The sequence below is a fragment of the Delphinus delphis genome, chromosome 6, assembly GCF_949987515.2.
Source record: "Delphinus delphis chromosome 6, mDelDel1.2, whole genome shotgun sequence".
NCBI classification, from domain to species: Eukaryota; Metazoa; Chordata; class Mammalia; order Artiodactyla; family Delphinidae; genus Delphinus; species Delphinus delphis.
The window spans coordinates 107,995,379-108,021,915 of record NC_082688.1 but is presented as its reverse complement, the minus strand read 5'-3'; the positions used below and the strand labels follow the sequence as shown (position 1 = coordinate 108,021,915).

Here is a 26,537-nt window from a genome sequence, read left to right as displayed (position 1 = left end):
GAGCTAATGATTGAAAATTTATTCCTTCCCTGAGATCACGGTGAAATTAATGCCTTTAAAAAAAACTTCTTGAGAAAAACTACGAAGTCATCTCAGACCTTTCTTTCCTTAAAAACAACAACAACAAAAAAAACTCCTGTCTCTGTTCTGTTTTTTTAATTTATTGCTTTCTTCATTTCTGTTTCCTCCACACAAACCTTTATGCTCTCCCAATTCTGCTTTCATCTCTGTATCCAGATGCCTTTTTGCTCTGCCTCACAGAAACTGTAATTTCCTTAAATGAATCACTAAAGTGCCCCACTATCTGGATAACAACTTACGGAATGAATGAGCTTTCATTTCTGTTTAGCTCGTGGAGAAAAAAATCGATGAGTAAACTGGCAATTTCATTTACAAATTGACTATGGAACTTCAACTATTACTCAGAGCCCTTGAGATATTTATCCGTATATAGAAAAGCATTTAATCTTATAAACAGATTTACAATTTTCATTTGGATGATATCTTATAAAACACTAGTTGATATAGATCATTTTGAAAATACAATTATGTGTTAATAAAAGTTAACCTTATTTTGAAAGACAACCATTAAATCTTAGCAAGGCACAGTGAGCATTGTTAAATATCAAGTTCTCCTGATAGTAAGTAACATTTTTAGTGATAAAATATCCTGCCATCAACTTTTATTTATTTAGACATTTTTAATTGAATAAATTGAGCCAGAGGATGCAATTCATAGTAAGGGGTAAGGAAGCCATGACAGCAGATTTATAATTTACTTGGCATGGCAGGGAGATAGCATCAAATGCACCAGGAAAGTGAATATGATTTTATTACATTAACGTACATCATTGTAATGAAAAGAATAGTGAAGCTTGTTGGAGGTCAGACAGGATTACTTAATTTAGACAGTAGAAATTTCTCTCTTAGAAATTTTTTCATTTAGAAAAAGAAAATAATTTTCTATTGCTATGTTGCTAAATGCATAAAAAGGTATTCCTATGTTTTATTTCAGCACATCTTTAAAACACACAAAGCATATTTTATAATAAAGTGTTAACTGTCTCATGTAATTTATTGAATATTGTACTGACTGTGGAAAACAGAATGGTTGTCTGGGTACAGAAGGGTTGTGAGTGTATCATTGTTTACCCTCCTGATCACGTGGCTGACAGGAGCTGTAGCTGCCACTGCCCAGCATCATGAGAGCAGATACCACACGTCACTGGCCCAGCAAAAGATCAAAATTCAAAACTCGAAGTGTGGTTTCTACTGAATGCCTATCACTTTCACACCATATAAAAGTCAAAAAAATCGTTAAGTCGAACCATGGTAAATCAGGGACCAACTGTAAATACTACTGAAAAAGATCTGGCCAAAATGGATAATGATATATATACATATTAGTGCAAATATGCGTGTGTGCCCATTTAGCGCACTTACCTTTGGTAAGGAAGCTCGTGATCCTGAACTCTGTGTAGTCATAGTCAGCACGGTGGTTATTCCCAAGGCTACCCTGGCTGGAGCAGCATCCATATTGATCCAGAATGAAACCCAGGAGAGAATGACAATCAGGAGACTGGGAATGTACATCTGGATCAGATAGTAGCCCATTTGTCGTTCAAGATGGAATCGCACTTCTATACATGTAAACTTTCCTAATTGGTTGTGAAATAAATGCAGTAATTGGTAAAAATAGGTCTTTGTTATTGCAGCAAATGTCACAATTTTGTTTTCATCATAATTTTGCCCTATACCTTTCTGTATAATTATACAATTATAATGAAATTATATAACTATTATTTCTGTATAATTATAAAGTTATAATGAAATGGGATCCCAAATCATATATGCAAATTGTTTTCTGAAAAATAGTTTTCTCATTTTTCTGTTAGCACCTAGAAGCAATGTAATAGAACAGTGTACTATTTCAGGAAATAATATATAATCTTATTACTTCACATTTGATTAGCACTTCATACTTGCAAAGTACTAAAATGTCTATTATTTCACTTGATTCGTGTCTGCTTTTATGCCTTCTTTTAAACACTGTACCTTGAGGTTCTAGCCAGGGTAATTAGGCAAACAATTAAATAAAAGTCATTTAGACTGAAAAGAAAGCAGTAAAACTATCTTTATAAGTTGAAGCCATTACCTTGTATTTAGAAAATCCTAAAGAATTCACTAAAAATCTACTTGAGCTGAAGAGTTCAGCAAGGTTACAGGATACACTATCAGTATACAAAAAGCAATTGTGTTTCTGTACACTAGCAATGGAAAATCCAAAAATTAAATTGAGAAAACAATTCCATTTATAAGAACCAAATAAAATAAAATATTTAGAAATAAATTTAACAAAAAAGTATAAAACTTCTACACTAAAAATTACAAAACACAGTTGAACAAAATTAAAGAAGATCAAAATAAATAGAAAGTCATTTTGTAGTCATTAATCAGAAGAGTTAATATGGTTAAGATTGCAATACTTCCCATATTGATCTACAAATTTATTGCAATTTCTATCAAAATCCCAACTGGCTTTTATGCAGAAACTGACAGGCTGATCTTAAAATTAGCATGAAAATGCAAGGGACATACAATAGCCAAAATAGCCTTGAGGGAAAAAAAGAACAAATTTGGTGAACTCACACTTCCCAATTTCAAGACTTGCTACAAATCTACGATAATCACAAAATATGGTACTGTCATAAGTAAAGATATACAGATTAATGGAATAGAATTGAAAGTCAAGAACTGATCATTTATGGTCAATTGACTTTAGACAAAGGACTGAGACTATTCAACAGGGAAAGCATGGTCTCCTTAACAAATGGTACAGGGAGAACTTCGCTTTTTGGAACTTTCTAGAATTTTTTTTCCCAATATGTTCAATCCCCAGTTGGTTGAATCTTTGAATGTGAGCCCATGGATATGGAGGGCTGACTATATAGTGAAAGGCCAGGTCACAATTCTGGAAATGTTGAGCCCAAGAAAAATCATAGTTACTATATGGAAATAATAAGAGCAGCCACAGATGCTAGTGGGAGGCCACGCGCTCACCACTTTGGAGTGATGCATCATCTGTGGGCAGTTTAAGGGAACTTGTAGATTAGGCAATTAGAAGAGATATTATGGAAATAGCCAGTTCCAGTTGTGAGAGAAGTGAACAAATAACATGAACGTACAAATCTTGCAGTCTTTGATGTTGATGACTGTATCTGATATTTATTCTCAAAGGTAAAAGGCTACTGTGTCAATGTGAGTAGTAGGTGCTTAGTAACAATATCTTGAAATGCATGACATTGTGGCTAAACTAAAAATTTAGGCAAGTGGAGCCTTAAAAAAAAAGCGACCTCTTTCATTTTTTAAGCAAACACAATGTTTACAGCTACAGGACAGTTAAAAAGTACATTTTATCGCTCACATAGAAATTAAAGGAACTTTTTTGGAAACATCATTACTATGTAACTATAGGCATTTCACAACAAAAGAAATTAGTTAAATATAACTGAACACCAAGCATTTCTTTTTTTCCATACAAACCAATTATATAACAAGATGTGATGAGTCAAAGCTTCCGTAAGTTTCAAAGACATCCATTCTCTGCTCTATGACTATAAAAAAAATTCAGCTATAAATTGTTAAAATAATTAACCTAGCGCTATAATTAAGAAACATCTGAATATCATAAAACCACAAGTCATAAGTGTAATGAAGAACATTCAACTCCTACCTGTGTTGTAATGTTTAGTGCAGTATCGTAAATCTTTCTCTTCTTTCAACAGAAACTGGGGCAAAGTGAGTCCTTCTGCCACTTGTACAGGTGCCTCATCTTGCCATTCAAAAATGAGATCATTCATTGTGTACCCAACTAGGCAAAACATAATAAAAATATTTATAGCGAAAAGGGCATTCACAGGAGTGAAATTTAAAATAATCACTTGTAGTGTTCCCATAGGATGGGAAGACCAAACAGTGTCACCTTAACTCTATTCATTGAGCTATGCATGGCACAATTCCAGTCTACTGAAGTCTTTTCATACAGAATATTTATCAAATAATGTAAGAGAATGTAGTAGGCTAATAATAAGTATGGCATGGCATGTAGGAACCTTAAAGAATAGGCATATACATTCTTTCCTTGGAATGGGCAGCTACTGCATTAACTCAGCAATTCATTTTGGTTCCACTGCATCAGATCTCTCCTCACCTTTTCTCAAATTATTCAGGACCCCTTCAACAAAAACTGAAATTGTCACGGGTTAGGAAATGACCTAAACTATAACATCCATGGAGGGAACAAACCAGAGCTGATACCTTTCTTGGTTTAATCATTAACTATTTCAGTTTATGGCATCTGCTTCTACGTCCCGGGTCCCAAAATGGACAAAAGGATATTTTAGATAGAAATGTCTGCTGTTCAGGGAAAATCGGTATACAAAGAAAATCCACGTTTGTGGAGGGATAAACTCTTGCACATAGCATGAGTGAATTCTGACTAGAATTCACGAATATATTTTGTAATAAGCCAGCGTCTTTTAGCAAATTAAAATGTCATCTGTCTATAGGAATGGTATCTAAGGAAAGCAGAATTTGATCTTTTTCTTCCCTCTGAGTGAGAAGCTGTTGAAAGGTGCACTTGAAGGCCGTTGCAGAGAAGGAGTCAAAGGGAACTTCACCTGCGGGGAAGATTGCAGGTGGTCAGAGTTCACAGCTGCCCCGGAGGTAGGAAGAAAGGAAGCACAGTCTGGCCTTTGAACTAAGGCAAGGGGCCAGGTAAAGGAAGCAGAAGCTCTAGGTGCATGAAGCAAGCGGCAAACAAGGGAAAGTGTCCCAAACAAATTCTCTGGTAGCTAATGTTGTCGACAAGGGGCTGTGTGCATGATTAGAAACAGCTGGCGCGGGGAAGATTAGGCTGAGCAGGGCGAGGTGTCTGGAAGGGAACTGATCGTCCTTCTTCCTCCCACAGTACCTGGAGGACATCTCCGAAAGAGCTGAATCTGATCCAGCTGTGGTGATAGTGACTGGAGCCAGATGCCCAGCCCACCCTCCTGACCCGTGGGCACACCTCACGACATCCACTCCACTGGCTACGGGGAAGGTGGCTTTAGCAGCAGCAGCATCCGTATGATGGCTCATTACGGAGCAAGCGCTATTTGGTAGAGGTTGTAAAGTCCTCCAGACTGAAGGGGACACGCCTGAATTCTGGTTCCAGGACAGATAAGAAGACCTGCAAGACTGTCCTCTAGACCATTGGACTTAGCACAGCAAGGACTTATGTTTGACTTGCTTACACTGGAATACATTTCATTGAACCCTGCAATTAATGATTTGGTGGCTAATAATAGAAGGCTTTCACTTTTATTTGTAAGTCTTTTGATATATCCATTGTCTATACCATCTTACCTAAAGAGAAAACAGATGCACATTTCTCAAGGATCAAAAGGAAAATAGGCACTGATTCTTATTTACTTCCAGGTAAGACAAGTACCCTATTCTTCCATATGTGCAATCCCCGAAGACAAAAATATGTGAGATATTTTCCAATTTAGACAGATAAATGGAGAAATGAACTGAAACCCTGTTTTGTTTTTATGTTCTAAGTTTTTCTTAGGGTTTTCTGTGAAAAGAAAGTAGCTCTCTGAAATTCCCTCAAAGACAAGGCTTAGTTAGTCTCTGATGCAATTTATAGACAGCATACTCAGCTTGCTCTTGTGTCAAATAATCATGCACACTAAGTGATTTAGGCATGGGCATATCCTAATCAAGCTATGCTATTTCCTTAAGGTCCATAAAATACTTAAGTTTGAAACCAGAAGGAAAATAGTGAAATGACAATTTTAGGTGGTAATGCTTTTATTCTAAGTAACTAAGTGGATGTTCAAGGAAATTAACTAAATGGTAATTTTGCCTCAATAAGCCTTCAAACATAACTTTAAAAAAAAATCAGTACTTTTCTACACAGTTCACAGTGTTTTAGCATCCTTATGCTTTTGGTTGGCAGAACTTTATACAATTCTGAGAATTGCCAAGGTGAAGAGACCGGCTAATGAGATTGAGGCTGTGAGCTGAATGGCCTTGTACCATAATGAGTTCCACAACAAGGAATAGTTCATTGAGGGAACAAAAGCATTAACCCTACCTTCAGCCAACAATCTTATAGGGTAGCTGCAGGGAAACGTGTAAACAAATGACTCAATGCAAGCAAACACCTGTTTCTTCAACAAGTATTTGTTCGGCACAGACCATATATAAGGCATCCTACTGGGTTTCATGGGATGTGAGGTGCTATTACCAGGTAGAAAATAAGTGGCACGGGGGAGGTTCAAAGTGCTATGTGCTTTCAGAAGAGGGATCTATAATAGCCATTTAAGCCTCATTTGAGTTGCACCTTGAAAAAAGGCAAGACCAGCATATAAAGAACGTGAGAGACGGTGAGGCACTCAGGCAAAGGAAACAGTATAATTGGTTGAAAGAAACCACAAACTCCCAAGGTTTATAATAGGAATAGCAATAACTTTATTTATCTAGAGCCAGTTTGCATGAAGAAGCATATGGAATGAAAAGATGAATTAATGTAAGATTATGTAAAATTTACACTCCAGGTTGCAAAGTTTGATTTTTTAAAATTCCCTGTGGGCAATGATAAACAATTGAAATCTTTTGAGCAGGGGAGTGACATGACAAAAATTGTGCTTTAGAAACATTACTCTAGTAGAACCTTCTCATGGGATTCACAAAATCCAACTGCTTTCATATTCATAAGACATTATCTGCCTTTTTCCTTGTGTTGACATTGGTCCAGATGGTGAAAACACAGTAAGTAAAACTTCTAGTGCTTTAGAATAAAAGCGGTGGCTGCAGACTGTGCTAGTGGTTATTGTATTCTTTACTGCCGTATCTTGCAGTATAAACAATGCCATTTTATTTAAGAATGTCCTCAATCCTTGATGAACCAATAACAATTATAATCTTAGTAAATTTTGACCCTTATATAAATGTCCTTTTACTATTCTGGGTATCAAAATGGGAAGTACGGATAAAGCACTTCAGCTGCACGTTGTAACACGATGGTTCTTTTAAGGGAAAGCACTGGTGTGATTGATTTGCAAGTAAACCAGCTGGTTTTGCTCGAAACACCATTTTTACTTGAAAAAAAAAATGACTGGCAAACTGCGGTTATTACAATTAGGTATATGGCCAATCATTTTCTTGAAAATAAAAGAAGTGAGTGAACCTATCGTGTTGAGGGAAACAACTGACAGTATTTGTTGTCAATGGTAGATTTTGAGCTTTCTATTTAACATTAAATTTTGGAAAAATTATTTTCCCAATACTTAAAGATTTTTTGATGAGCTCAGTGGTGATATTAACAGATGTGACTTTTCAATATTGTATAATGTTATGTGTCAATGTTTGGAATATCTGAATAAGTCATTAAGCTAATGTTTTCCAAATGATCAAAGCATGATGTTAAAAATTATGCATAGGCAAAAGATCCATTTAACGTTCAAGACACAAACAGATTTTAATTTACAAGAGCATGAAGAGTTCATTGAAAAATATACAGCAAAGTGATTTAGTTATATATTCATATTTTTTTCAGATTATTTTGCTGTATTTTACTATACACCTGAAACTACCACCATATTGTAAATCAATTATACTTCAACAAAAAAAGAAGAGTTCATTGCTATGGTTTCCAATTTCACACTGCAACCAAGATTTAAGAAACTACCACCTTCAGAAACTAAGGGTTTTTCCCCCCATATTACAGAATTTCCTTCTTTTTAAAGGCTGAATAGTACCCCACTGTATGTATATATTACATTTTTTGTCCATTCGTCTGTCAATGGACATATAGCTTGTTCCCACATCTTGGCTACTGTGAACAGTGCTACAATGAACACAGTAGTGCTAGTATTTCTTCAAGATCCTCATTTCAATTCTTGTGATAAATACCCAGAAGTAGGATTACTGGATCACACGGTAGTCTTATTTTTAGTTTTTGCGGCACCATGGATGAAGCTCAAGGATATTGTGCCGTGTGAAATAAGCCAGCCACAGAAAGATACATACGGCATGACTTCACCTGTATGAGGCATCTTAAATTATCAGATTCATAGAATTAAAGAATATAATGGTGACTGTCAGGGGCTGAGGGATGGGGAAATGAGAATACTCAACAAGCATAAAGTTTTAGTCAAACAAGATGAATAAGTTCTAGAGATCAGCTGTATCGCATCATACCTACACTCAACAGTAATGTATTGTACGCCTAAAAATCTGTTAAGAAGGTAGATCTCATGCTAAGTGTTTTGAACACAATAAAATAAATTAAATTTTAACAGGTTTATCTGCATTCTTGAGAAGGTAAAGAAAAAATTTTCATTCTTCCTCAATGGTTCTTCAGGAATATAAGGTAGAGGTAATACTTCAGTAGATCATTTTGTCAAAATTGGAAATTAATTAAATATATAGTTAAGGGAAAATAAGAAGTTAAAGAACTTTTCAAAGTTTCAAGTCTAAGTCACTGACAAGTAGCTATGCCACAGTCTTTGCTTACATGTCATGTCAGTAGAGTAGCCTTCTCTGACCATCTTATAAAATACTTTTCTTCCAATGAGTCTACATTACCCTTTCCTGTTTATTTTTTTCCTTTGAACTACTCTTTACCTGCCATGGTATATAGTCATCAAGTTTTTATTTTGTTTATTTTTTATCTAGCCTCCTGGAATTTAAACTTTATAAAAGCAGAGATTATTGTATTTTAGTCACTGACATATTTTTCCAGTACCTAAAATAGTATGTAACATGTACGAGGAGGTTGACTGTTTGAATTAGAAATAGATAAAGGGAAAGGAGGAAGATGTGCTTGTGTGTTTGTATCTGATGGGTTTACTTGGCGGTACACTGAATTTAAGATGCTAGCAGGAGACGCAGGTGTGGCTAACAAGTTTGAACATTGATTTATATGTTGAAAATTGTTGAAATCACGGACCTATACATTGAAAGTGAGATCAGGATTGTAGTTATAAGTTTGAGAGTCACCTAAGGATGATATTAAAATTATAGACTATCTGAGATTATCAAGGGAGATAATATATAAAGGGAAAAAAAGCTATAGGAGGGATCAGAGAATTTTCACCTTGGAAAGAGAAAGGTGAAGACAGAACAAACAGGAAGTTCAAGAAGGCACATTTCAGCTAAATAAGTGTAAGTGAGAATGTTCTAAAAGAATTTCACAGTGGAATTGGTAAGGTAACAAGTTTCCCTCAAGCAGAGGCTAGGAAATGATCTGTCAGGAATGTTATGAGACCCTTAATCATTGTGTTAGTTAAAATAGATGAACTCCAAAGCCTTTTCCAGCCCTCTGATTTTATGATATCATTGAATATAGCCTTATAAATCTAATTAAAATACACTATAAAAAAAGAATAGGAGGGCTTCCCTGGTGGTGCAGTGGTTGAGAGTCCGCCTGATGATGCAGGGGACGTGGATTCGTGCCCCAGTCCGGGAGGATCCCACATGCCACGGAGCGGCTGGGCCCGTGAGCCATGGCCACTGAGCCTGCGTGTTGGGAGCCTGTGCTCCACAACAGGAGAGGCCACAGCAGTGAGAGGCCTGCGTACCGCAAAAAAAAAAAAAGAATAGGAAAGGATTAGTTACTGTTAAAGAAACAGACAGGCTGATCAAAGGAATCAAAGTTAAAGTGTAGAAAGCTATCTAAGCATGTATAAACATCAAAAACTTGTGCCAATTGCACGCGGCACTGTAACTGGGGGGAGGGGGGTGTAGAACATCAAGTGGGCCATAGCAGTGTGAATACCTGTGGGGCGGGAAAGTAAGATGTAGGTATAATCTTGAGGTGCAGAAAAAGCTTCTGGAGCCTGAACTTCTTGAGTGGTACCTCTGGGGCTAGTCGAGAGTAGGCCATAGCAGAACGCAGCCCAATGTTCAGCATCTGGTGACGACACTGATGTCCATGTGGAGAAGCGGCAGCATGGCCATAATAGCCTCACAGACTTTGGTTCAAGACTCACATAAACCCAGACACTGTTTCCTAACACTATGAAAGAGGGGGCGTCCTGAAGAATTTATGATGTTGGACTTCTCATCAACTTTGGCGAGTGGAGAGCTTGCAATGGATGTATGCAGAATTTTTTTAAATGTGCATAATTTTGTGCATGCAAATATCTTAGAAAATACACTCCTGATATATATTTAAATAAAGAATCATAGTTTGAAGCACCAAAAAATGGGTTCAATAGATATGCAGTTAATATGCTGTGGAAGTTTGCAATATTTGAAAGAATTGTAATTTTTCCTTGCGATCTTTTCCAGCCCTCTGTAAAAAAGCCCTCATGCAAATTCCCAATTTCTCTGACATTAGATAAGAAAATAGTTTTTTTTTTTTTTTTTTTTTTGTGGTTCGCGGGCCTCTCACTGTTGTGGCCTCTCCCGTTGCGGAGCACAGGCTCCGGACGTGCAGGCTCAGCGGCCATGGCTCACGGGCCCAGCCGCTCCGCGGCACGTGGGATCTTCCCTGACCGGGGCACGAACCCGTGTCCCCTGCATCGGCAGGCGGACTCTCAACCACTGCGCCACCAGGGAAGCCCAAGAAAATAGTTTTTTAAAAACTCTAATTAAACATAAGAAATGGTAGGGGGCTTGTATAAGATATCAGGAGACATAAATTTATAATCTTTTAAAAAATTCTTGTTATGTCATTAGAGAATTTCATATTAAAACAACAAGAAACCAACACACCTATTAGAATGACCAAAATCTAGAATACTGACAACACCAAATACTGACGAGAGGATGTGGACTAACAAGAATTCACTGCTGGTGAGAATGAAAAAATGGTACAGCCACTTTGGAAGACAGTTTGGTGGATCCTTATAAAACTAAACATACTCTTACCATAGGATCTAGCAATCAAAGGAGTTGAAAACCAAATGAGTCGAACATATGTCTACACAAAAACCTGCACACAGAAATTTATAGCAGCTTTGTACATGCCAAAACTTAGAAGCTACCAAGATATTCTTCAGCAGGTAAGTGGATAAGTAAACTGCAGTACATCCGGATGATGGAATAGTATTCAGCACTAAAAAGAAATGAGCTATCAAGCCATGAGAAACCTTAAATGCATCTTACTAAATGGAAGAAGTCAATCAATCTGAAAAGGCTACAACTCCATGACATTCTAGAAAGAGCAAAACTATGGAGGCAGGAAAATGATCAGTGGTAACCAGGGATCTGGGGGAGGAAGAAGTGAATAGGCAGAGCACAGAGGATATTTAGGGCAGTGAAACTATTCTGTGCGATACTACAATGGAATACATGTCATTACATATTTGTCGAAACTCAGAGAATGCACACCACCAAGAGTGAACCCTAATGTAGGTCCACGGATTGTAATAAACGCACCACTCTGGTGTGGGGTGTTGACACTAGCAGAGGATGTGCATGTGCGGGGTGGGTAGGGAAGTGTAAGGGAAATTGTCAATTTCTGATCAATTTTGTTGTGAACCTTAAACTGCTCTAAAAACTCTATTTTCAAAAAATCTCATCTATAAAAATATTCAAATATTACCAACAAGAAAAAATTTTATTACCGAAATGTTGCCCTGGACTTAATTTAACTAGTTCATTAATTTAATAAATAATTGTTGAGTTCCTACCCTATATAAGTACCTAGGTAAATGGCTGGAACTGCCCAGCTCCAGTCAAGATGCTTGTAGAATAGTGGCAGCTGACAATAAAACAGATAAACAGACTGTGAAGAGTCTGATAGAGAATAAGTGGAGTTCTATGTGAGTGCAGAAAGGGGTCTAAACTAAGCTGGAGTACGGGAGCAGAAGGAGAATCAGATAAAGTCTTCCAGAGGAAAGACTGTAACAAGTATTCAGGTGTAGCAGTGTTAAATTAAAAATTTACTCTTCTCAGATGTGAAAAATAGAGGGGTGTTTGTTTTCAATTATTTACAACTGTTTGTATCTTAATATGATGCCTCCATCCCATCTGATTGGGGTAGACTTAAAGATGACTCAGGGACTTCCCTGGTGGCACAGTGGTTAAGAATCCGCCTGCCAATGCAGGGGACACGAGTTTGAGACCTGGTCTGGGAAAATCCCACATGCCGCAGGGCAACTAAGCCTGTGTGCCACAACTACTGAGCCTGAGTGCTAGACCCCAGGAGCCACAACTACTGAGCCCGCATGCCACAACTACTGAAGTCCACGTGCCTAGAGCCCGTGCTCCGTAACAACAGAAGCCACCACAATGAGAAGCCCGCGCACCACAACGAAGAGTAGCCTGTGCACAGCAACGAACAAAAGCAGCCAAAATAAATAAATAAAATAAATTTATTTTTTAAAACGATGACTCAGTTGTTTTTTGAGAGCTTAGTGTCTTAAGAGAAAAAATATTCAGTCTTCCAGGATTTCCCTTTTTCTTCCTTTCTCTTAGTAAAGGAGTCAATTGGTTACAAGAATTCTAACCGTACATCTTCGTTTGCCAAAACAGCCCTAGATTACCTTTTTTTTCCTCCCCTATGTCCTCTCTGACTTATCAGTTGTTCTAGATTCTTCATTTTTAGATTGGGTATCATTATTAATCATTGTTCGAAAATACATCATTATTGGTTTGGTATATCTTCAATTTTACTTCTAGATTCTCCCACAGTATAATAGAGTATGAAATATTAGGTTAAACCTGTAAAACAGCCCGCTTCAGCAATGGTCCCTCTATCTTTATCAGACCCCTTCAGTAACTAACATTTCAAGGGCAGCTAACTCCTGATCGCAGTAGTGGCAGTAGTTTTCACCTTTGTTCCCCCCTCTGGGCACTTGGTGTACAAACCTGGGACATGTGTAAAGTGTCAAAGTGCCTAAGTGTCACAGAAAATTATGTTAGTTGTAACTGAAAGCTGAGTACTGCTTAGTACTACTAGCTTAGTACTGCTAAGGATCATATAGGAAGTAACCCGAATGCTTTAAAACCTACAAACATTTATTTTATTATTTGGCAACACTCATATTTTGTAATAAACTCTCCTAGCTGCAATGGCTAAAAGAATTCAATATTTACTGAAAAAGCAAGCACCAAATTTCCATTTCACACAAAAAGTTGATGGTGAAGGTGCAACTTGAACAAAATGTTGTTTATATTTACCATTCACGAAAGGGGCTACAAGGATAGCACTGTCCACATAAAAGCCACAAGACACAAATGAGCTGAAAACATACCAGCATCTATTTCAAAAGATACAGTCATTTTTGGAATACTGCCCAAAGATGATCATTTGATAAGTGTGTTTGCAGGGGGAGCATTTACGTATCACTCTATGAAAACTGAATTTTTATTTAGATCGAATGATTATTTTTCTGAATTAATTTCACTCTTTTTTGACTTCAGGTTTTCTTGGAAAAGCGCATAACAGGAAATTTGCAAGCAATTAAATGATGGCAGTTTTGTTTCAGTATCATTTCCTGCTTCAAAGAGAAAATTGGTTAAAATGATTTTAAATGAGTTTGATTTTTAAATCTAATTCTTTTGGAATTACATGTGTTGAGGATGAAGTATGTGATGTCACTGTAAATTCTATTGTAAGGTCTGTTAAATTCATTTAAAAAGTTCAGCATTGAAAATAAATGTCACTTGTTTGTGATGGATCTGAATAAAATATTTGTTGGAACTCATCACCATGTTAAAAATTATGTTCTTACTAAATTGAAAAATCTATGGAGATGCAGTATTCTTGAAATTACTAACGATGGATATATGATTTATTTTACATCCATAAGCTCTGCTCCATTCCATCAATTGAAGAGAAGTGATAGTTGTTAAATTTTACATTTTTATAGGAACGTCAAGTTAAGTGAACTATAATTCTCTGTGTGACAAAGCAGATGTTGAATTAAAAATTACATTTCATCATGGCATAACACATTTCTCTATTTACTGCTTGCCATCAGATAAATTTTTTTTTAAATTTGAACATTAGAAAGTACTTTAAAAATGAACTTATATATTCTGCAATGGTATTGAACTCTCAGTAAAAAGGTTCTCTAAATTTCGGTTGCATTTGTTCAAAATCAGTTGGAAATATTTAATCAAATTATGTTATGAATGGAGCACTAAAATTTTAGATTCTGAAACTTTTTATCAGATTGGAATTATAAATATGATGTTTCTAGACAGGTACACATTGAGATTAATCCCTATAATATTAAGGGAGAACACTGAAGTCTCAAATGCTGTACAATATTTATTTATTTATTTAATAAATGTGCTTTGGAATATCTTATGAGAAAATTACATTGATGGACTGCTTGTTTTTAATTGGATAACTTATATTGAAATTCAATGGAATTCAGAAGGCCTATTTTCCAGCGTGTGAATTAGGTGAAGAATTTTAAAAGATTCCTAAATAAAAGCAACTAATTTGACTGAGTTTTGTTCTATAAAAACATTTTTTGATAAAAGGTACTCAAGACAAAGACAGAGACAATATCTGTAAAAATATATGGGCTGAACTAGTTACCTACTTCAATACAAAGAAAAGTAAAATTAAGCTCTAAAATTATCAAGTACTTTAGCTATCTCAACTGCACACAGATTATTTTCTTAATAAAACCATTATAGTCTATATAGCAAGATCCACTAATGGTGTCAACAATTTCAAATTTAGTACCAAAATTGCAGCTTTAAAGATGATTCCAAATTAGTTTGGTTTGATTTAGGAAGGATTATATTTAAAAACCTAGAACGATACTCATCCACTAATATAAAAATCATGTCAGTTAATAAATACGTATTACAAAGATATAAAAATTTAAATACATGTGGTGCCCTTCATTTATTCTCCTAAGTGTCCCCATTTTGATGATAAATTATATGGTCACCCCTGTCATCAGGTATACTTTATACCAGGAGGAAATCGTAAAAGTAATACTTATTTAAAGAGAAAATGTGGGCTGAGCATACATTTAAGTTCAAAACAAGTTTGAGATTTATTAGTAAATTATAGATTCACATTTAGTTCTAAAAGTGAACTGGAATCATATTTGGTCACATATAATCACATATATACATAATCACACACACACACATACACACGAGTAAAGGAAAAAGGGTCATGAGACAAACTCCAAAAGGGTTAATACACGTGAGGACAGTTGTCAGTCAAGGTTAAAGCATGTCCCTCTTTGTTTTTCTATTGTTCAAATTTTCTAGTACAAATTTGCTGATTTTGAACACATCATTCAAATGTATTCCATTATCATCTTTAAAAAATTTCATCTTCGGTCATTTTTTAAAAATAGGTTAAAAGACTACAGAAGAAAGTCAGAAAGAGAAAAACAAAACAAATACCATATGCTAACACATATATATGTAATCTAAAAAAAAAAAGAAACGGTTCTGATGAAACTAGGGGCAGGACAGAACAAAGATGCAGATGTAGAGAATGGACTTGAGGACATGGGGAGGGGGAAGGGTATGCTGGGACGAAGTGAGAGAGTGGCATGGACATATATACACTACCAAATGTAAAATAGATAGCTAGTGGGAAGCAGCCGCATAGCACAGGGAGATCTGCTCGGTGCTTTGTATCCACCTAGAGGGGTGGGATAGGGAGGGTGGGAGGGAGACGCAAGAGGGAGTAGATATGGGAATATATGTATGCCTATGGCTGATTTACTTTGTTATACAGCAGCAACTAACACAACATTGTAAAGCAATTATAGTCCAATAAAGATGCTAATAAATAAATAAATAAATAGAACAGTTTAAGAAAAACACCTTGAAGAATTTGACTTCAGTAGCTTTTACTTTGACAGGATTTTCTTAGCATCTGCTAAAAGAGTTTAACAAACAGTATCTCTATTGTTAGCTAAATTAATTTCTAATAAGGGGGCAGGAAGTGTTTAATGACTGAAATATGAAAGGGATACTTGAGGCAGTCTACCAACTCTTGATAAAGAAATTAAGAAATAAGGTGGGGCTTCCCTGGTGGCCCAGTGGTTGAGAGTCCGCCGGCCGATACAGGGTACACGGGTTCGTGCCCCAGTCCGAGAAGATCCCACGTGCCGCGGAGCGGCTGGGCCTGTGAGCCACGGCCGCTGAGCCTGCGCGTCCGGAGTCTGTGCTCCGCAACAGGAGAGGCCACAACAGTGAGAGGGCCGCGTACCGCAAAAAAAAAAAAAAGAAAGAAAGAAATAAGGCAGAGGCAACAAGAGGCTTTGCTTTCCCGCATTGGGTTTTTGATTGATTGGAAATGTCCTGGGAAAGGCAGGAAGATGAAAGGTCTTGTTACATGAGCATGTGTGTCTGCAAAATAGCCCAGGAAGCTTTCCTTATTCTAACGAAGTCCAGTGAGCCAGCTGTCCTTAGGCCCTGTACCCTCTCATCTGTAATAACGAACATTCATGGAACTATGGATTTCACTCACTGCTACCACTTGCTCATCATGTTCCCCCTTTTTCTTAAAACTTCTTGGAATCCAGCTTTGAGCCTCATCATTCTAATCACATTTGTCTTTATCATCAATAAAAATGACTTTTTTCAAGTACTTTTAAAAAAAAAACACCATTTCACAGCACTTGATGCTCTTAAACAGATCTCCTCAGCTGCCCCTTCTCTTTTGAGATTGCATGATTGCGATTTTAATTTGCTATCTATGAAAACCCCTTGACTGGAATTCCTTCCAACAACCTCGAAATGAAGGCCTTTGTTAAGCGTTGGCTCTTCTTTGTGTGTTTGTTTTCATCTGTGCATTCTCTCCATTAAAAATTTCGTTATGGTTGAACCACTCTGTAGATGGCTGTTAATAGTATGTCTTCAGGTCTCACTCTTCCCTTTGCTTTATACCTAAATTTCCTGAACTTTAAATATATTAAGATTGGATTTATCAATATTCCCTTTAACATTTACTTATTCTATGTTTTCTTTCTCTGTCAGTATTTCCAAAACGATTCTACCTATGAAAGCTCTTTAGCTCTGACTCACTCATTCCCAGAGCCTTTGCATCCACTTTGTATTGAAGTGAATGAAGAATGGTGGAATATGCGCCCCCTAAATATGCCACTTTAGTAGAAGGATTATTTTGAGCTAAAGACACCTGAAAAACAGCAGATGCAAGAAGACCATTCTAATCTCCCCTTTTCTTCCTGAAAACTGTAGATAAAAACTCCCACATGAAAGACGTGCTCCCCGTACCAGGAATCAAAGCCAAGAGAATTCTGTACACACAGACTTTTTAAAATAATTCTCATCTTCCTTTAGTTTCCCCACACAGTCTAGGTACTTTTCCACAATTGCTTCTCTTTGTTCAACCTGGTATAAAAGCATTTAGTTTTGGCCACTTCCTTGACTAGTCATCTCCTTATGACAGATCCCATGTTATGTAAAACTTAACATTAAATAAATGGGTATCCTTTTCTTCTGTTAATCTATCCTATCTCCGTTTAATTTTCAGGCCCAGCCTGAAGAGCCTAAGAAGTTAAAGATAACATTTTGCCTTCTCTACAGCATCAACCTGTACTGTTCCTACCTTCCACATTGTTCCTTTTTGTCCCTACTTTTATTCTTTTTGTTGGAATATTATGAAACCTTCTTAAATAACCTTGGTTCCTCTGGCTGAGAGAATCTTTAACAGCATAATATTGACCAACTCATTTTCTTGCTCCTACATCTTGAATAGCTCCTCACTATTGCATAACATCCAGCATCCTTGGTTTAGAAATTAGGGAACCAGTGTGGCTTAGACTATTTTTCATACGATTTTTTTTCTCGATTACTCTCCCATGTACCTAATTTTGCAACCAAGAAGCCTGTCCTCAAAATGCCTTCCTGGGGACTTCCCTGGTGGCACAGTGGTTAAGAATCCACCTGCCAGTGCAGGGGATATGGGTTTGAGTCCTGGTACGGGAAGATCCCACGTGCCGCGGAGCAACTAAGCCCGTGCACCACAACTACTGAGCCTGCACTCTAGTGCCCAAGCGCCACAACTACTGAGCCCGTGAGCCACAACTACTGAGCCTGCGCGCCACAACTGTGCCTAGATCCCGCGCTCCGCAACAAGAGAAGCCTCCGCAATGAGAAGCCCACACACCGCGATGAAGAGTAGCCCCCGCTCACGGCAACTAGAGAAAGCCCGCGCGCAGCAACGAAGACCCAATGCAGCCAAAAATAAATAAACGAATTAATTAATTAATTTTTAAAAATGCCTTCCTGGAACAGTTAGAAATGCACACTGCTGGGAATCCTGTCTTTCTCCCCACCACCACCCCGCATTTTTTGATAAATAGCTCCCCCAACTAAAACTAGATTTTTATTTTCCTTTCATTTAATTTAGTAATTTGTCCATGAGTATGATTAATATTTAAGAACTACGTATAAAAGTAATGCATTTGAATTTAACAAGAAGGCGATATTATCAGAGAAACGGGTATTTCCACTTCCTCACTTTAATAAGAATCACCAAATGTGGAGGGCGGGTTGCATCCCCCCACGACATAGGCACGCCATCTAGTGGCAGCTCCCCCGCACTACAGACCTGGCCTCTGAGGCCTGCAAGTCTGAAGATCCACCTGCAAATTTTTTCTCAAGGAATATGTCAAACACACATTTTTTTTCTTGATATAACATAGTATAAGAAAAATATTGCATAATGCTTACTTTCCGTATGGCATTAAACACTGAAAACCAGTTAAGTTTGGGCTGATTCTATAGATAAGTGCAGAAAAACAGAAGGACCTTAAGTTTTCGTGTGTTAACATTTAATCCGTGATGCACACGGATCCACTTTGAAAGAAGAAATTTAAAGAAACGCCTATAAGCTTGGATAAATCTCTGATAAAGTGTGAGAAATGTCTTTTCTCCGGAGATAACACACAACACAGCCAGCAGTGTACTCTCTGAGTAAATACTGAGGAGTCAACAAAACGGTTCAGAGTAAGCACAGCCTTTGAAGCCAGATGGTTTGTTGTTACCACCTCCATAAATTGTGGCAAAATCACTCAAAGTGACCATTTCCATATGTGGAAACATGGGGATAACAACATCTTTGTTGTGAGTATGAGAAATAATATATTCAAAATGCTTGGACTACAGCAGACACTCCCATTAAAAAGAATGGTAGTTTGTCTTTAATGGTCATCATCCTTTTTATCTTTGATTTGTATAGAGAGAATAGCTGTTTTTCAAGCTTAAAAAATGTTATTTCTAGTCCTGAATTTACTTCTTTATAACAGTATAGAGTGCATGTGCTGACAGACATCATTCCTTTCCATACTATGTAGAGGATAACATGCCCATTTAGTAAATGTTAGACAAAAACAATGACAAAATAAATTATCTATATAGCTCATCAAATATACATCTACTCTCTTTTTTTAAAGTATTCAGAAAAAGGAAGTTGTTCCTACTTACAGCTTTCCAGTTGCATAGTACAGGTCTGTACATCCATTGGAAAATTCTTGAGATCCATTGGACAGGAGAGTGTTAATGTCAATCTGAAAGAATTCAAAGTAATAAATTTTAAAAGAAATTTATAATATCATATTAATATTCTATTGTTCAAGGTACAATTGGAAAACCATGTTGCTTTGGTAATGACTAACATCTACTCAAATAAAATTTTTTCCAGCTTGGGTATGTCATTTACTGCAAAACAACGGTATTCTTTTACATCAATCTGGTCTGGGGGAAAAGAAAATCTGTATATATAAACGTGCAATCACGTTTATTTATTTATCTATTTATGTTTTCCTTCAGAGAGGGCTAGGGGTGTCTGAGACCCTTAAAAAAGATATTTGAGTGTGAGTTTTATAAAACGAATACCAAAGGCCAAAGACACACTTCTCCCAAATCACTGGGACAGCACTCCTGAGGAGGGAAGGAGATCCAGGGTTTGGAGTATGAGTGTGCAAAAGGCTGGGTGCAGGGAAGCAGTGTGTCTGACAATTTTCATCGTCTTTGTAACTACACTGAAGAACTTCTCAGTGAACACCCAGATAAAACACTCAGAATCTGGAGGTCTCCAAAATTCTCGGTATTAAAGAGGGCTTCCCTGTCATGGAATTAGAGCATTTCACCAGATCTTATCAGGGCCACGAAACAGCCCTCTCGAAAACGTGGGACACAATTCCATGCTCAACAATTGAACTTCTGATGTGGCTTCCCACAAAGTGAGATGATCTGATGGCCACCCCAGCGTTCCACCCACTTTTCCCCCTTCCAGAAAGCTTTAGTATGTCGGCATTCCAGATAATTCACTACTCTTGAATGTCTTTTTCTTCGAAAAGTATATTACTGAGATATCTTCAAGGATTACCAAGAATTTGTAGTTTCCGGACGTGAGAAAAAGAGGCCCAGATCCAAACAAACCTAAGTTTATTCAAACGAAGTTCTTTCCGGAGAACTCTCTAGCCAGCCCCTTTTATTGAAAGTCTTCCCATTGAAATGCAATATATTAGTGGGCACCTAGGCTGAGTCATTCACATAGACTCTGTGACCACAGAGTTTATGGTCTCAGATCACTTCATTTCACTCTATTTCAGTTTTCACATCTCCAAAAGGAAGATAAGAATAGTACTCTGGGGACATGTTGTGACCAATACATGAGTTAATACATATAAAACGCTCAGATGAGTGCTTGACACATAGTAAACACTAAATCAACATTAGTTATTAAGGATTACTAGTACATTCTCCCAACCCCAGCCTTCCCCATCTTCTCCTCCCCCAAATATATAGGATGCACACGAAGATGACTGAACTAAATCACTGGTAAGAAACTATTTAAAGTTTGAACAAAAAAATGGCCATCAGCTCCACTAAATGTAACCCCATTCTCCAAAGTGACATTTTTATGTAGCCCATAGACATAAAGTTATAATGGTGCATGTTTGACATTGAATACTCTTGGTGGGGCCCCAGTGACATCATTTGAGAGACATAAATGGACAGATGTGAAGCTGCTGGATTTTTAAGAGTCCCAGGGGATCATCTGACAATTCATTCAAGTCAGAGTCCAGAGCACACTAAAATAATTCACAGAATTTATTCTTCAAAAGCAGTTTTCTCCTAACTCAGCTAGGTTAAGTGATCCTGTAAGTGTGATCTTGTCCATTTGCAAAGTTCTCTCTTCAAAAGGCAATTGTAAAATCAGCTGGACACAATGTTCTCTGTCTTATAAAAGGGTTTATTAGAAGTGTATGAACAAATACATTTTGAACGTACACCCATTAATTTTCCAAACATCCAAGGCTCTCTGGTCAGCCAATTTCAAATGTTGGCTTAGAGAATTAATTCTGTGACCTTTTGTATGGAAGTAAATAGCATTCTCAGAATCTTCTCCAGATCTCACCATGCTTGTGATGTCAAATTCATATCCTAGCTGTTTTTCTGGCGTAAAAAAAAAGATATTACATAATTCTTAAAAAAAAAAAAAAGACCCCGGAAGGAATTATTTGGCAAAGAAAAACACTGTTTGTAGAACTTCTGTCATAACTCATATCCTGAAAAAGTCTATTTATTGACTTTCTTTTTGTTTAAGGTACAATACAATTGCTTCTTTAACAGCACAGGGATGAAAAAAATGCGTCGCCTTGGTGACTGTGATCCTGAATTTCTTTATCAAAACATTACATATAAATTAAAGATTTGTCCTGACCACATCAAAAGAAAACTAAATCAAGAGGTAATTAATCGCATTCTCCTGTTTTGGAAATGTCTTCTTGTGTAAGAGAGGACACAGAGTTCTCTTTTCTGAGACAAGACACACAAACAGGATGTGCGTTTTTTTAATTTTCCCCTTAAAAATTCTTGGCTTAGTGAAGCAGTAATTTTAAAAAAAGATGACTATAATCTATGACAAACAATTCACCTCATTAAAATCAAGGTATTACCCATTTTCAAACAAACATTTCCCAGAGTATGCTGTCTACCTCAACCATTAATTGAAGTATTAAAAAAGGCTTTCTGACTCCACTTTAAGTTCCTTATGCAAAAGATAAGTATTTTAATAGTTTTTAATATTTCTAAATTTAGTGTTATAAGGACAATTGCCTCTTAGCTATCAGCTTTGAAGTATTATCTGTAATATCATACTAGGTAATACAGCTTTTGCTTACTATGTGGTAGGCACTATTTTAAATACTTTATATCTGTCTCAACTCATTTATTTCTTAACATGAATTTATAAGACAGGTAAGCTACATTACCTTTATTTAGAGATGAGGATATTAAGAGGTTAACTCACCTGATATTACAAAGCAGAAATTAATAGAGCTGAATTAGACGCTCTGGGGGTCTAGCTGTCCATTCTGTGCCCTTAACATTTAAGTCTACTGCCTTTCAAAGGCATCAGAACATTTTTCATGAAAATGAGTTATCTAATTAATATGACTTTTAAAATATATATTTCTATAACACAAGAAATGATACATCTCACACACTATTCGTTATTAAATTTAAAGTAAAAGATACATAAATGGGGCTTCCTTGGTGGCGCAGTGGTTGAGAGTCCGCCTGCCGATGCAGGGGACACGGGTTCGTGCCCCGGTCCGGGAAGATCCCACATGCCACGGAGCGGCTGGGCCCATGAGCCATGGCCACTGAGCCTGCGCGTCCGCAGCCTGTGCTCCGCAACGGGAGAGGCCACAACAGTGAGAGGCCCGTGTACAGCAAAAAAAAAAAAAAAAAAAAAATACATAAATGATTCTTCCCCCCAAAATCAGTTAACTTTAGAAAATATAAGGAATTTGCCCATGGATTTTACATATTTGCTTGAGTGATTTGATATTTTATCATGAATAATTCTACAGGAGAGATGAGATTGTTGGAGCACTAGAAGGAACATTGGTACTAGCGTTCTAATTGGAGTTTTGTTGTCATCCGATGATAGAGACGATCATAAAGCTTATTAACCCATCACAGTGCAAACTCAGTATTATTGATGGTCCCTTCAGGAAGCTGATATAAGCTGTGGACCGCTTCAGAAAAATACATAAAATCACACACATGCAGAAATCTCCTTACAACATATATTTTATGGCATTGTAAATTGATATCCTTTGAATAAACAGCCTCTTAAAAAGCATCTGTTGAAATCAGTTTGCCTTGTCTTTTAAAAAATTAATGTCTGTCAAAGTTCAAAAAATAAGTACATATTGTACAAGGAAACTTTAATTATTTTCACAACTGAATTTCAAAGAAAGTGGTTGTATTTAGCTTAAGTAAAAGTTGAAATTGTGTTATGATCTTTGACAACTCGCCGTGTTTGGTATTTTTGATGTAAAGTTTCTTCCTGGTATTTATTTGACGGTTAATACAATAATGCTTCTGCACTGTAAGTAGTAGGGTTGGATGTCCTGGTACATGTTAGTAGTATCAGTAAATGAAGCAGCAGATAATATTTAACTGCCCGTGATGTGCTTCCATTATCTTGTGGATAGGATGTTACCATCCCCATTTTCAATTGATAAAACCAAGGCTTAGATAGATTGTAATTTGCAAGAGTCCTCAAATTTGCTAATTTATGGATTCTGGAAAAGACCAGAACTTAAGCTTTTTTGGATTTTGTTTTCTCTTTGGAAAGATAAAAATTAAAATCTTTAGTGCTAATTGTACGCCTGGCATTATCCTGAGTGTTTTACATAGATTATTTCAGGCTCAAGGTGATTAGTATTTTCACCATCATGCATGTAAGAAAAATGAGCCTTTCATAGGTAAAGAGACCTGCCCAAAATCACAGCTAGTAAATCACAGATTTACCTCCTGCTGGGTCTACCAAGATGGTAAGGCCCTGACAATACTTTCACCTGAGCCATTTCTCATGGCTGTTTGTGTAGCTGCTAATTTTGAGAGATGAGATAACATTCCCCTGGACAAAGAGAAGGTTTGCTTACAGCTTGCTATATAAAAGCAGTGGATTCCCCACACTCAGTGTTCCACAGCTGTGAGGCAGACCCGCAGGTGTGTCGTGCCCACCTGAGCCTGATGTACTGTTCCCACGAGACCTGAGGATCATGGGGAAGTTGAGCAAAGACCCTGAGGCTCCTGCTGCTTGCTGGCAATAAGGAATAAATTCCTTTGTCTCTGGCGCTGGAGTCCTGTGTCTGCAGTCAGCACTCATGAAATATTGGGTCGGCCAAAAAGTTTGTTCAGGTTTTTCCGTAACATGTTATACATACATACATACATATGATACATAATAGGCTAACTTTATAAGTAGAATAAAATCAAATCCCAAACTTGACGATCTAGAGTCATGTGTCTCACCCCAACACCCTCACTTGAAAAGCACTTCATTTAAAAAATATCAGTATAATTCATGGATATCATTTAGAAGTTCAGACAGTTATATAAAACATACCAAAATCAGCTGTACCTTTGCCCTGCCCATCCCTATCCCCAGTTCATTTCTAGCTCCTCAGAGGCAGCCTTCTTTAGATATGTGTCTGCAACTTACATTCATATATTTAAATTGCTATCACGTTATGCTTGACTTTTAAAATTTGCGAAGGTGTCTATTAAATTGCTACAAAGGAAAATAAGAATTTACTGCCCTTATACCACACTCTGTGTACACAACTCTCCAGCAGAATTCGAAATTCAGTTATGTAAACATTAATGGTTAAATTAATATGCAGTGTTTACATGTTGTGAATATGTAATTACTGTTCATGGTGAAGCTTAGTCATTTGCTGTAATTATAGTGCTTGGATAGCATTTTGTTTTCCCTAGTGTTAACAATTGTCTCATTTTAATCATCTCTTCCGTTTCTATTCCCTACTATTACTTCACACTCAACAAACTCCCTTTCAGAACCAAATCCCTCTCAGTGATTAAACAGGGCAGGCAATGGATCAATTCCTTGCTTTTCATAGAAATCTCATTTCTTTTTCTCATCTCCCTTTCTGGTCAGATATTGAACCTCTGTATTGATACTCTGATTTTCATATCCTTTCCTTCTGATTTCCTATTTCTTAATATCTTGATTCTACTTCTTGGAAGATTTCTTCACTTCATTTGTTCTTTGCAAGAACAAATATTTGATCGATGTTTTTTCCACTTTGGTTTACTATTTGCACTTTCTATGCTCTGAATGACTCCGTTTCTCCTTTCCTAAATGTCTCGTATTTCATGCCTGCTGTTGCATCATCTGTCCAGAGATTTTTATTTTTTCTTTATGGCCTTTTCTGCTCCCTGAATTTTCCCTTGAGTCATTTCTTTGTTTCTTTAATTTTCTTCTCTTTGCTCTTTATTTCCTCTGCATGTGTATTCTGGCCTCTGCTTCTTTTTTCATTACTGGTCCTATTGCAGGATGTCCTCCAATGTCTGTTTATATTGAAGAACGAGGTACTAAAAACTATTTGGAGTGCAACTAACAGCAGATGATTCACTGAGTAATGGTCTTCACCATAGGATGGCTGCCCAGATTTTTCACTGGTGGTTCCCCAACTGTCTGTACATCTTTCCTCTTGGGCATTTTAGGGGGAATAGGAATATCACCATTCAGTGTGCAGAACTCACAGAACCCTCATTTTCTTGGGGTGATGCTTCACCACAGATGCCAGGTGTGCCTGGAGTCTCTACTCTCCAGAAGTTCTTGGCCCAACTTGTGGAGGTTTTCTGTTCTCCTGCTTTCTGCCCAGTTCAGAAGGCAAAAAGTTAGATCCTAGTCTGAAGAACACAGGCAAGAAAATCAGGATAAAGGACTCACTGTCATTCCTGCTTAGGTTACATCAACTCTTTTGCTTTATCTCCTTTCTAGCCCCCATTTTCTTATTTATTTATTTAGGCTGTGCCAGGTCTTAGTTGCGGCATGTGGGCTTCTTAGTTGCGGCACGCATGCAGGATCTAGTTCCCCAACCAGGGATCGAACCCAGGCGCCCTGCATTGGGAGTGTGGAGTCTTGCACACTGGACCACCAGGGAAGTCCCCTAGACCCCATTTTCTGAAGTCCTACCTGCCTCGAATTTCTAAAAGTTTGAGGATATTATTTTCTTCCTTTTGCATTCCCCCACCTTGGCTTAGGTTTTGGTTATCTCTGTGAAGTCAGTTTTCACAAGTGCATTCATTTTCAAGTTTCCTAAAATATCTTGTCATTACTCATCTGTCACTGTTTTCTTTCCCATTACTTTCATCTTCCTGTGTGTTAATGTCATTTCATTCCTTATTCAGTTTATTTCTTTGTTTTAGTGGCTTTAAGAAGGAAGTACATCAGCCATAAAAAGGAAAGAAATTGGGTCATTTGTAGAGATGTGGATGGACATAGAGAGTGTCATACAGAGTGAAGTAAGTCAGAAAGAGAAAAGCAAATATCGTATATTAATGCATATATGTGGAATCTAGAAAAATGGCACAGATGATCTTAGTTGCAAAGCAGAAATAGAGACACAGACGCAGAGAACAAATGTATGGATACGAAGGGGGAAAGGGGTGGGGTGGGAGGAGTTGGGAGACTGGGATTGACACATATCCATTATTGATACTATGTATAAAATGGACAACTGACA

General features: G+C 37.1%; 1 protein-coding gene across 2 annotated transcripts in view; it reads right to left on the bottom strand.

Moving 5' to 3' along the window:
- Positions 1-26,537, bottom strand: part of GLRA3 (glycine receptor alpha 3) — a 156,607-nt gene that overhangs the window by 30,492 nt on the left and 99,578 nt on the right. For both annotated transcript variants that reach the window (XM_060013620.1, XM_060013621.1), the window contains 3 exons: positions 19,444-19,526; positions 3,734-3,871; positions 1,444-1,658 (listed from right to left, as the gene is read on the bottom strand). In XM_060013620.1, coding sequence (XP_059869603.1) covers positions 1,444-1,658; positions 3,734-3,871; positions 19,444-19,526 — 436 coding nt within the window. The remainder of the gene's footprint in view (positions 1-1,443; positions 1,659-3,733; positions 3,872-19,443; positions 19,527-26,537) is intronic.